This window comes from Oreochromis niloticus, linkage group LG1 (genome assembly GCF_001858045.2).
Source record: "Oreochromis niloticus isolate F11D_XX linkage group LG1, O_niloticus_UMD_NMBU, whole genome shotgun sequence".
NCBI classification, from domain to species: domain Eukaryota; kingdom Metazoa; phylum Chordata; class Actinopteri; order Cichliformes; family Cichlidae; genus Oreochromis; species Oreochromis niloticus.
The window spans coordinates 18,443,574-18,455,675 of NC_031965.2; the positions used below are offsets into that span (position 1 = coordinate 18,443,574).

The 12,102-nt window shown below is 38.5% G+C and overlaps 1 protein-coding gene across 1 annotated transcript; it reads left to right on the forward strand.

The window, feature by feature from the left end:
- The first annotated feature begins 238 nt into the window (after window positions 1-238).
- Window positions 239-12,095, forward strand: tmem276b (transmembrane protein 276b). Its single transcript, XM_003445687.5, has 4 exons — window positions 239-1,131; window positions 4,025-4,138; window positions 8,113-8,250; window positions 8,470-12,095. The coding sequence occupies exons 1-4, from the start codon at window positions 735-737 to the stop codon at window positions 8,718-8,720; spliced, it is 900 nt and encodes a 299-aa protein (XP_003445735.1). The 5' UTR covers window positions 239-734; the 3' UTR covers window positions 8,721-12,095.
- The last annotated feature ends 7 nt before the right edge of the window (window positions 12,096-12,102 follow it).

Here is a 12,102-nt window from a genome sequence, read left to right on the forward strand (position 1 = left end):
TATCTATACACACAGACACACAAATATATATATATAGCTCTATTTGTACCTTTATTGAAACAAATTTAATTGTGTTAGAACTTGCTTCTGAAACACAAATGTGATTCAGCTGGCAGCCATCTCGTGAACATTGAGTTATTAAGCCCAGTATAGAACAATTATCACTTAAAGCATGTCACAAAAGCATTTCTACACTGTGCATCGTTTCTGCTGCTGTTCAGGAACGCAGTTGTGGGAGATAAATAACAATAAATACACACATGAAAAAAAAATAGATGATTCTTGGTCTGAAGGATCAGTTGCACACTGCTCAGCTGTGACTGCACAGCACCTGTGTTTTACACGTTTAGTGCAAAAGGTGACCATTCGAGCATTAAAAACCAGCACTCCCCCACAACAGAGCTGCTTTCTGTCTGCTCCCCCATCCCGCAACAACCTGGAGGAGAGAGAGCGCAACTACATCACTGCCCCTGCCTCCTCCTCACAGCGTTGGTCGCCATCCATCCCCTCTCCTCCTGTACCATAACAGATGGTGGGAACAACATTGCATTCACCGGGTACCACAACAATAGACGGCAGCATCCAGTCCGGACATCACTGGCCTTTCAGCACCATGCTCCCAGCGCGGGACTGCGCGAGGTTGTGAGTGCCGTCGTGATTTATTTCACGCGGTATCACCACGGCCACGGAGGAACCTTCTTGCGACTGTTTGGGCTCTTCATCGAGTGGGGAAGATGGCCGCTATGAAAATATTAACGGGCACGGGGCTCTTCTTGGCTCTCTGCGCGCTGGGGCTGCTCGCCATGGCGATTTGCACCGATTATTGGTACGAGACCGACGCGAGGAGACATCGAGAGAGGTGTAAAAACTATGCCAGTAAGCGAAACGACCCGGGTTACATCTACATTTCGAGCCACAACCTCCCCCTCCAGATGCCTCCAAAGAGCCTGGAGAGGGAAGGTAACGGCCCAGATGCTGCTCCTGTCTTCAGGAGGAAGCGGCACTTTCTGGCCGGGGCGTCTGCCATGGAGTCTCACTGCAGCCGGCAGTTTAACTCCACCATCTCTGGTCTCTGGAGGAAATGTCACCGGGAAGGATTCGACCCGGAGACCGAGGACCTCATTTACAAAGGTAAACACGAGCAGTCTGGAGCCTGGCTTTTCTTGTGTGCACCACCAGGCCGTGATGCTCAGCGATGAGCTCACCTAGCCTGACATACACACACACACACACACACACACACACACTCACACACACACAGACACACAATCATCCGGAGGCCTCTCACATCAGCATGTCTCTGCTTTGACATTTTATAAAACATGAAGATGACCTTTTGGAATCTATTGTGTCTTTTAATTTAGCGGGTAATTTCGCTGTCCATGGTGCTAAGTCTCTCTCTCTCTCTCTCTCTCTCTCTCACTCTCTCAGATAATGTTATTATAACAAGAGGATAGTCTTGTCTATAAGAGCCTAAGCGGTCTCGTAATAGTCAATATGATAAATAAAACAATTTCAGTGTGCACCAGAAGCTGAATCTTTAATGCAAATGCTTTAAATATTAGGCTACAGTAGAAATAACTCAGTGCACAGCCTTCCTTCAGTGAACAACAATGAGAAGCTTTGTATCAGGCCTGATGCCATACCTGGAAAAGAGTAAGGTCCTGAAACTGGGGGACATGCACAAAAAGGTGTCACTCTATAGAAAAAGCAAGTGACAGAAGTTGTTTTTGTGGTGCTTGTTGTTGTTGTTGTTGTTGATTAGTGTCACAATAAAAGTAGATCAGCATGGCAAAAACAGACCAGTAAATAACATTCATTTAGCCACAGCATGCTGTATTGAAATCAGTTCACACCAAATCTAGCAGCCTTTTAGATACCTTGCAGTAATTCTGTTACATAATACCTCCCACCCCCCCAACTACTATAAGTACTGTCACTTATGTTACAATTAAAAACCATTTAATTGCACGAATAACACAAGATTTCAGGCTCTCTAATGAATAATTTACAGTGCATTTTCATTTCTGCTCTCAAAAATCATCATATTGTAAGAACAGTGCACTTACATCACTTCAGCGTTCTGTTAATGTTTCACTGATTGCCCCATTGTCCTGCAAAGGCTGACTTTATGGCATAAACACATTAGTGCGATGCAATTTTTGCAGCACAAGTAACTCTGATGAAGCTTATTCAGATTTTGTCTCTGAATGGTTGTGATTCAGTGTTCTGGTTATTTCAGGCTGTACTTTGTAATATTATTTAACTGGACTGCATGCCTTTTAAAAACATTTAAGTTTTAAACGAGCACTACTATGTTGGTTATGAGCCGTGTTCATGATACCATGTCCACATCTTGCACTATGCATGTTGACAGACTACAACACATTTAACTTCTGTTAAAAGTTCTTGCTGCTACTAGCCTCCGTGCCTCTGGGATATTTACCATACTGAGCTCTTATCAGCAAGAACGGAGGTGCAGATTAGAATTGGCTCAATTTCAAGCATAATAGAACTTACAGTATTTACTATAAGCGCCTGCAGAAGTAAATACTGTATGCAGTCTAAGTAAATAGATTTTATTACTCCATTTAGATAGCCCGGTCTGAGTCTTAGGATCATCTTTAACTTCAGGTTTTATAGCTTCCCATTCATTTATCATGTTTTGTGCAAAGAGTGGTACAGATGGCATAGAAGAAAACTGATTATTTATATTGGTCACTGGCTATAAAGCACCAGCATTATGTGGAGAATAATGACATGTAAAAACAAACTATGTCTTTCTTCGTTACAGTAGCTCTGCTTTGCCATTGGCATGTTCACTACAGTGACAATGAATATACAGCAGAAACATTACGCAGATTCGTACGCTGTTATTACATTTAGATCTCACGAATGTATGTAATTGAACATCATAATTGTGCTAACGTTGTTACTTCCTGCTCAAGCAGCCGAAATGTGATTACTGTGCAATCAGACGTCAACCAGTCTGTCAGATTTAAAGTGACCTTAATTAAACTCTGTCAGCGTGCTTGAAGGCAAACAATAAATGATAATAGCACAAATTTTAAGTGAGACAATTTACAGAACTGCACTCGGAATCAGATAAAAAGAAAGATCAAAGCTGCAAAGCATTTTAATAGTTGATTGTGTCTCATCTGGGAGATTATTTTATTAATTAATGCAAACATTTCTGAATGCATTTACAGATCTATACAGAGTATTAGGAGTTCAAAATCTTAAGTTGTTCACATAGTTTTTCAGCATATGTGGAACAGACTTTACCCCTATAGATGTTTGGACTTAGACTTTCACAATATGTGACACCTTCAAAGATTCCTTCACTTGCGTTATCAGATTAAAGCCGGGCACCGATATGCTTACGAGTAATTATCAAACTCATTGTACCGTAGCTGTGATAAATGTCTGATTTGTCCCATTTGAACTCACAACAAAGCAAACAGGAGACTCAGGGAGGCGTCAGTCAAGCACAGTCCGGTTCACTGATCACAGCTCCAGTCATGAAGCTGAATTAATTTATGTTAATCTTCAATAGGTGTGTGGGACATTTAATGGTTTGCCAGGTATCCACAATTTTCCTTAATATGAAATCTGATATGAAAAGCAGGATCTGGATTACAGACTTGGGTTCCCAAAACCAAATGCAAAAATCGAAATAGATTCACTTTAAAGGCAGAACAGTTAAGCTCTCTACGTTGCTGTCGGTGGAATAATCCATATTCCATATTGTTTCCCTAATCCCCTCCCTTAATAACAATGTAGGAGTGGTTGGGAAAACAAGGTTAATAAGGCCAGCTCAGAAAATTAAAACCCAGTGAGGGTGGAAAATAAATAAGAAGCTTTTCTACCATGTTTGCATACACACATTATCTTACAATCCCAGAAGTAGGGCGAAGGTTCAGAATGCAATTCTTACTTAATTTTCTTGCTTGTTACCCTCTTACTTACTTGAATTAAAGGAATTTGTCCTCCAGTTACAACTGTTTCCATTTTCTTCTGCCAGGCATAATTCAGAGATGTATCCCAGTCAAGTATCACTATTCTTCGTCCATCTTACCGCGAAATTTACCCATCAACATCACAAAGACTATACGGCAGGATGAGTGGCATGCACTCCGTAAGTATTAAAGTTTTTGTCTTTATGGAGCTGGTGTTGGCTGTGCTTGTGTTTGGTGATTGATTATCTGGTTTTTGGAGTTATTCATTAATACACATGTATTTTTTCTACAAACAATTTCGGTCAGACTGGCAAGAGTTTGGCATTGTAAATAATTGCTGTCTGATCTATACAGGCAGACTGATTGCCAAAACGTTACAGTCAAACTCAGCAAGTCTGATAAGTGCATCTCATCTGTGACGTGTCTCTTTGTATTGGAGACTCGACTCAGCTGGTTGTCATCTGGTGGCATTCTTGCTATATTCTTGAAATTTCTGGTCTACAGCAACAATTTCACTATTTGGAGGGAATCTAAATTTCTGTTTTAAATCTCTGAGGTTCTGGCTGGACTCTGAATGTAAGGAGTTAATGTGGATTTCTGTTTATGTAGATGCAAACAGATTTGTTATTTTAACTGATTTATCACAATTATTTGCTGCATTATCACAAACAGATTGCATGTAGTTGCCAATTTGAACCCATTCAATCGCAATCTGATAGCAGGCTAATTCCATTGTACTGCTGTTCAAAGTCACTCTGAAGATAGCAAGTGACTGCGAGTGGTTTGCTCATGCAGTCTACATCTTTGAAGCATGAAGATTGCAAGTTTATTGCACACAGTTTCCAGCCACTGTTTTTCCTAGTGTGACCGTAGCATTAATAGACTAGCTTAATGATAATTTAAAAAATAAAAAGAGAAAATTAAATAACAATCTTTTTTTACAGTAATGGGCTTTGTTTTTGAGTGACATTGGTGTGCACCAAGGCACTGTGTTGGGTCCTATGTCTTTTTTTTCGTCAAACAAATGTCTCTATTATTACCATATTACTATATTTACTACTAAGTCCTGAAACTGTTGACCAGTGAAACACCAATGAAAAATCAGAACTGCATGAAAAAGTAAAGGATGTGTGCACATTTAATCAAAAAAAGAGAAACGGCAGCAAACCTGCTTCCACTAACCCACGCTAGGTATGAAAGTTATCCCTGTTTTAGTCGTTGTTTTGCTACTTGAATCAACACACATTTCCTGTCTTGTTTAGTGTCACTGTTTTCAGAGAAAAAGGAACCCACTTTAGACTTACTTGCACAGCACTGAATAGCAGACAAAAATAGGAACAGGCAGTGGAACATTTAGCAGCTTATCAGCCAGATATTTCCCTCCGGAGGTGGAGGAGACCCAAACCAGAAATAAAAGTTGAACATAAGTTTGGCAGGTGGACACAGACAAACATATTTTGTATTGTGCTCTTATTTATTCTTTACACTGTACCGACAGACAGTTTTACTGTAACTGCCATTAGTTCTGCTTGTTAAACTAAAATTGATCCACTAGATGAAAGATGCCATGTTCACATAACAGTGTTTTCATCCTGTCAGTTCTCTTCCCTGTCAGCCTCAAACATGTCTGAAACTATTTTCATGTGAGAGGCAGTGACAAAATTAATTAGTTTTAACAAATGAAGGTAACTTGAGCACTTCCAGAGACTAATGTGAATTTTATTTATAAACTTTTATTAAATAATTGCTGATTTTATTAAAATATTATGTGAAAACTCATTCGACAACAAATTAAAATAGACATTTTTGTTTCTGTCAATACGTTTTATTGTGATTTTTATTTGCCTTCTAGATGTCATCAAATATTAAAAGATACAACTATACATACAAGTACCCATACTCTATAAATGCAATTTAAATAATGGCAAAAATGTACAACTGCGTATAACACCAAAATCAAAATACTGTTCTTATACGTTACAATACAGATATGATGATATAAGTGTGGAAATATTAAACATAAATATGTGTTTTTGTGTTTTTTCCCCCTCACTATTTCAAATGCATTTACAAAATCCACGTCTTTTTTCAGTCTTACTGGAAACGTTTATGTGAAATAATCTCCTTGTGCTGTCATTCCCTGCAGTCTTTTTTAAACCTATAAGCCTTACCAAGATGCTTGCTCCGTCACAGTGCATACTTCTCCATTTCTGAATAATTAAAATACCTATATTTACCACTTTTAACACATAGCTGCCTATCAATAGTGAACGTGTTGCTGACCTTATGCTGACCTCACAGTTATCAGTGTTATTAACACAGGGGCTTCTTTTCTTAAACCTCTCCTTTAAACCCTTGAATAGACCTGTACTTCTTGGTATCCTTGTATCATGGTACTGTGAAAGCACATCCACACACGAGCCTGCAGACGAAATAAACTTTTATTCAATTTCTGTTCTTCATGACAGCCGAGAGCACCTTTGGGTTAACATGAGATAGTGAGTTGCCGGACCTTAGATTCCATCAGTAGTGATTTCCAGTATCATGTTCCACTACTTTTATCTTATTGCCTGTAGGTGTGCTGCTTTATATTCAGTACGGGTCGTAATGCAGAGATGTTCAGTTAAGATGAGTTAAAAATACATCCTGGATTTAAAATGAACTTTTTGTGATTTTTCTAATGCGTGTTTACTTTAAGTAAGATACAAATTAACATTATCTTGCATTTATTCTTGTTATTTTTATTCTTGCTATATTTTTACATTTTTATTCTCGTTGTATTTTGTTGCACGAGTACTAAATCTTTACATTAGCTATTAGAAGACTCACTGAACACTTCATTTTTCAAAGTTTAGAATTTTCTGGCAACTGTTTTATGGTTCTGGCTTAAAAGGGTAATCATGTATGTAATCATTTTAACTAACAGATTGAATTAGTTTTATTTATGTATACAACTGGATCCTCATTTGATTTCACTGTGTGGATCTATCTAGAAGATAAGGGAAAAAAGACTATTTCCTAGAAAGAACTGTGTATTGAAACTACGTAAAGATGTCTTAACACACTTCCTCTTCTAACAGGGCAGCTTGTTTCAACACGAAAAAGCAGAAAAAGCTGTCTAAAAGCAGATAATTTAGCACAAAATAAAGTTCAGGTAGAGCTTTGAATTCACTGATTTTTGAACTCTTTGAATATTATATTGATCTATATTAAGTTGTTTTATTGGCATTAGTTAAATCCTTGACACATGGGTAAGCATATCATAGCATACAACAATATTAGTTCCTCTGAAAGACGAAACTGGACAGCCAGTTGGTTCCGTCACAACTTTGCCGTTGATAATACAAGAAGTAAACATTCATTTGTAACTTTATTTCTAAGTTAGCATGTAGCCTAGTTTACATGAAACTGTTGATTGGATAGGTGCTAGCCTCACTTTTAAGACTGCTGTGGAACACCAGGCATTCGACTTTTGTATTCCTCATGCATCATTGTACAATCTATAGTTTTGTCTACACTATTATGGTGATATTGTTTCTATGCATGCCTCTTGATTCATGCGTATCTTAACTATTATCACAGTGTAGTTGTTTCTTTCTTACGCACCTGTATTTCTTGTATGTTTCAGCTAACTGTGCGATTTTCCTGCCTAGCAAATAGAGCAGCAATGTATAAAGTTTATTTACAAGGCTCTACTGCACGATGTCTGATGACATTTTAATATTAGCTGTACTTCCCATTCACACAGTTTGGAAAAACTGAAAGACTTTGCTACCTAAAAAAGGGAAAACCCCACCAACAACAACCAAACAAAATAAACAAACAAACAATTAAAGCAATGTTTTGTTTTGTTTTTGTTTAATTGGATGATTTTAAAACATTACATGTCTACATCTACCCTGGGAAATACTTTTCATAATTTATGACCATGTATAATGTCTCTTTGTATTAGGTTTCTGCCTGTCTAGCAGTCTGTCTACACTTATGTTATTGCACACAGGTGTGTCTTGAAAAAGAGATCTTGTTCTCAGTGATGCAACGTGTTTACATAAGGAATTCAATAATAGTAATAATAATACTTTAGCCTTTTGCTTTAGTATTCAGTGTCTGTAAGTTACGATTCCCTTGGTGAAGTTTTCGTTTCTGCTTGCAGATCTAAGAAGAATGACAGCTGGCTTTGTGGGCATGGCTGTGTCCATCATTCTTTTCGGATGGATCATCGGAGTGCTGGGATGCTGCCAGCAGCATGACCTCATGCAATATGTAGCTGGGCTACTCTTTCTCATGGGAGGTACTGTGAAAGCACATATGCTCACATCCACACACAAGCATGCAATTTTATTCACTTTCTGTATTTATTTGAGAGCACCTTTGTGTTAACATGAGAGAACAGTTCAATGTCCCGCAGTAACATGATTCTCATGCTGCAGTAAGATGCAGAGTACATGTAAAAATTCAATAATCAATCGAGAACCATTTAAACCAGTCCTGTTCTCTTCCACTCACACAGGAACATGCTGCATCATCTCGTTGTGCACATGTGTGGCAGGAATCAACTTCGAGTTATCCCGCTATCCTCGCTACATGTATGGCCTCCCTGAAGACATTAGCCATGGCTATGGCTGGTCCATGTTTTGTGCCTGGGGAGGCCTCGGTCTCACATTGCTGGCTGGCTTCCTCTGCACCTTGGCTCCATCCCTGAGTACGCCTGCCGCTCGCACAACCATCCACAAGCCGAGGCAGGAGAACGGAACCGTGTGACAGGGGCGTTGTGAAGCGATTGAACCACCGAACGCACAAACACACCCTTCCAACCTTGATGTTTAACTCTGAAACAGTTTTTGTCTGATCACCATCTCACAACACCCTCAGCATCGCCATCCCCCTTCAGTGTTCAGTGTGCCTGAGTTGTGACAGAAGGAACAAAGTAACGGCAAATTTCACACACCTAATCTTGAAAATCCCCGAGGGACCTCCGTAAGGCCAAGAGTGACACCCACAGCAATGTTTGACTGGGGCATGGCTCTAATAGCACAAATAAGACTTTTTTTCTTTTGGTTTTGATTTTTGAAATGCTGACTTTATGGTGATCTAATGGTGACTGTTTTCTCTGAAGAGAAATTGTCATAAAATGGTGCTCTCTTAAATACATAAAGCCACACACAATCCCACAGAAGAGACACACTTACACACATACACGCACACACACACACACAGAGACAAAGACAGACACACACCAGCCTTTCCACACATGCTCAATTACTATGGATGAATCATGAGAGATATCCAGCAAAAGGAACAAACATCAGGCCAGAACATCCTGTCAGCATTCCTCTGTCAGTCGAGTGAAGTGTGCTGTGTTATTGTTCGTAATGGAAAAAAAAGAGAAGAAGAAGAAAAAAAATTGGCACTGACTGCCCATTGCCTATCTTTAGTATAGCACACTAACTGATATCAAACATGAGCCCCAGGGCACACGTCTACAGCCTATACTGGGTCTAGCAGTGTGGTCAGTATGATAAAATACACAGAAGTAAAATTTTTGCCTTCAAGAGCAAATTGTTTGACGCTTCTTTGACAATTATATATGTACAAATGCATCTCAGTGTAGATCCAGATCATTGTTTGTGTAAAGTAGATTTTGAATGTTTGTTTTCTGTTTGCTCGGAGGCAGTGATGGCCGGCAGAGTTCAGTCGATTACCAAGTGAAAGTAATGCAAGTAAGCAGGTCAATCTGAGTAAAAGAAACACAGCATCTGCTGCACTGTCATGGATCTGACAGACCGGTGTGTTTGCTGAAGGCTGAATCATAACCTGACAGCAAGAAAAATTAAACCAAACTATGGAGGAAGTATTTGGTTGCTCCACTGTTTAACCTCATATTGGCCAGTCCCTTTTTTCTCTGAATAGAAGCGAATTAAGCAATTTTAGAAGAGAAAGAAATGCAACTTCAGTGATGCCACTAAAAATACAAGCACAATCTGCACACAGAATTCTCATCTGTACTAAGTACAATAACAGACTATATCAAACATTAGTGGAAGGCCAAACTATCATCATTTAATATCTTGCAATGTTAGTTTTAATATAAGGAAAGGAGCACAATAAAAGATGATTTCTGTGATGGACCTCACTGTCCAGCAATCAAATGCATATTGTGAATTTAAGAGTTGTTTACAGATTTTTTTTATATGGATGTTAATCTTTAGAAAACAACAACAACAACAAAATTATAAGTAGAAAAAAATCCCGTTGAAGACAGTGATGCTTGAAATTCACACAATGACTGATCATTTTAGTAAAAATATATTTTGTACCAGTGAAATGCAAATGTACTGTGTACTAGCTAACAAAACAGTACACTACACATTGTTGTGTGTGAGAGGAACAGAGGAATTCTTCATTTTTGTCTTACACCTACAAATCCAAGGTCGAAACAAAGCACCTACAGCAACATATGCCTAGACATGTGTCTCAAGCTGTACTGCAAATACACCTTCAATTATTTAATTTACACATCGAAAATAACAACACTGAGAAAACTTGACATGACAAGTATTCATAATAAGTAAAATTTAAGGAATGCATTCTTGGAAACTTATTATTGATTTGAAATGCACCAGGTTTTCTGTATTAAGTTGGAAAATGACATATTCCACAGTGTGCAACATGGGTCGGACAATGTAAAAATGTCTGAAAATAAAGTGTAGGACTTAAAGCTGTTAAATATAAAAGGAAAAACGATCACCCTGTTAACACTACTGGGTGAGAATAACCCCCAAAAGCCATTTGGTTTTTGTAACGCTGTAATTTTTTGTTCCCGATTCACTAGAGGTAATATATTTTAAAAGGACAAAACTCACCACCTCCACGATCCATGACTACATGATACAAGAATATTACAGCCATGATGTTTTTATAAGTGTTGATTGCCTGAGATGAATCATGAGATATTCTATCAGCTATGTCAATTAACTCTCTTAGAAAAAAAAAAGGTGTTATAGTGTCTTAACAGCACTGTGTGTGATGTTTAGTCATTTCACCATCACCATCAATGAGGAAATGAACTGAGGCATGATAGAAAACTGTATCGCCAGTGTCTTGTTGAATCTTTGCACTTTGCTGCGTTTCATGAGTTAGTGAACCTGAAGTCTTAAGCAGGTGGCACTATATTTGTTTGCAAGGTCACACGAGGGAGCAAAAGATGATCAGAGCATGTAACAAGCACCCTGTTGTGAGTCCGCGTTTATACAGTGTTGGGAGGTCAGGGTCAATCGGCCGAGGCTCTTAATGTGGAGATGTTTCCACCCGAAAGTAGGGCATACTATAAATATGGAAGTTTTTTATATCTATGCTCGCTACACTGATAACTGACAGAATGCGACGCTGTGTGGTGTTTTAATGAAGTTTTAAGTTTGCACTTAAACTGAAACACAGTAATATACTGTAAGCAGTGAAGTGTAATGTATATGTACATGGTGCAAGTATAATGTGTTGTTCTGACTGAAGCACAACTGCACACAACTCTTTTTTTGCGTATTATGGGGGTGGGAGGGAAAGGAATTAGACTTTTGCCACCACTGCACGTGTGCAGTCAAAACATAATACAAGATATATTTTGAAAGCACACAGCTACCCCTCCCCCATGTCTCAAATAGTAAATTTCCATAAACACCAACACAAAGCAGTGTCTGTGTTTTGAAGCTGAAGTTTTGTCATCAACTCAAAACAGAAGAACAGTAGCACACAGTAGCAAGATTTACAAAGCATTACAAAAAAACAAAAAACAACGAACGTTAGAGGACGGATGAGCACCGTGTAACAAGATACTGGAAATTGTTGTATAATCCAACTTTCATGAGGAACTTAGAGAAGTACTCTGTGCAATGAGAGATGTCCCGTGAAAATGCCACCATTAAGAGTGGCTCTCATTTCAGTAGCACAGCTATTATTTTCTACATTTATACTGGTTCCATCCACTGCAGATGTTACGTGGGGATAAAAAAAACAAAAAACAAAAACCAGACATTACAGCCTTGCATGATCTCATTACAGTTAGTTTCTTTCAATATATGAAAAAGTGTGTCCATTTTTAATTAGTTTATTTTACTGAAATAAAACATGTAATTATTAACATGTCGTT

Bases quoted from the DNA above. Each gene is read 5' to 3' on its own strand.
- tmem276b (XM_003445687.5), top strand. From the start codon at position 735: ATGGCCGCTATGAAAATATTAACGGGCACGGGGCTCTTCTTGGCTCTC. The intron at 1,132-4,024 runs GTAAACACGAGC...TTCTTCTGCCAG, and splicing joins CGAGGACCTCATTTACAAAG to GCATAATTCAGAGATGTATC. The intron at 8,251-8,469 runs GTACTGTGAAAG...CCACTCACACAG, and splicing joins GCTACTCTTTCTCATGGGAG to GAACATGCTGCATCATCTCG.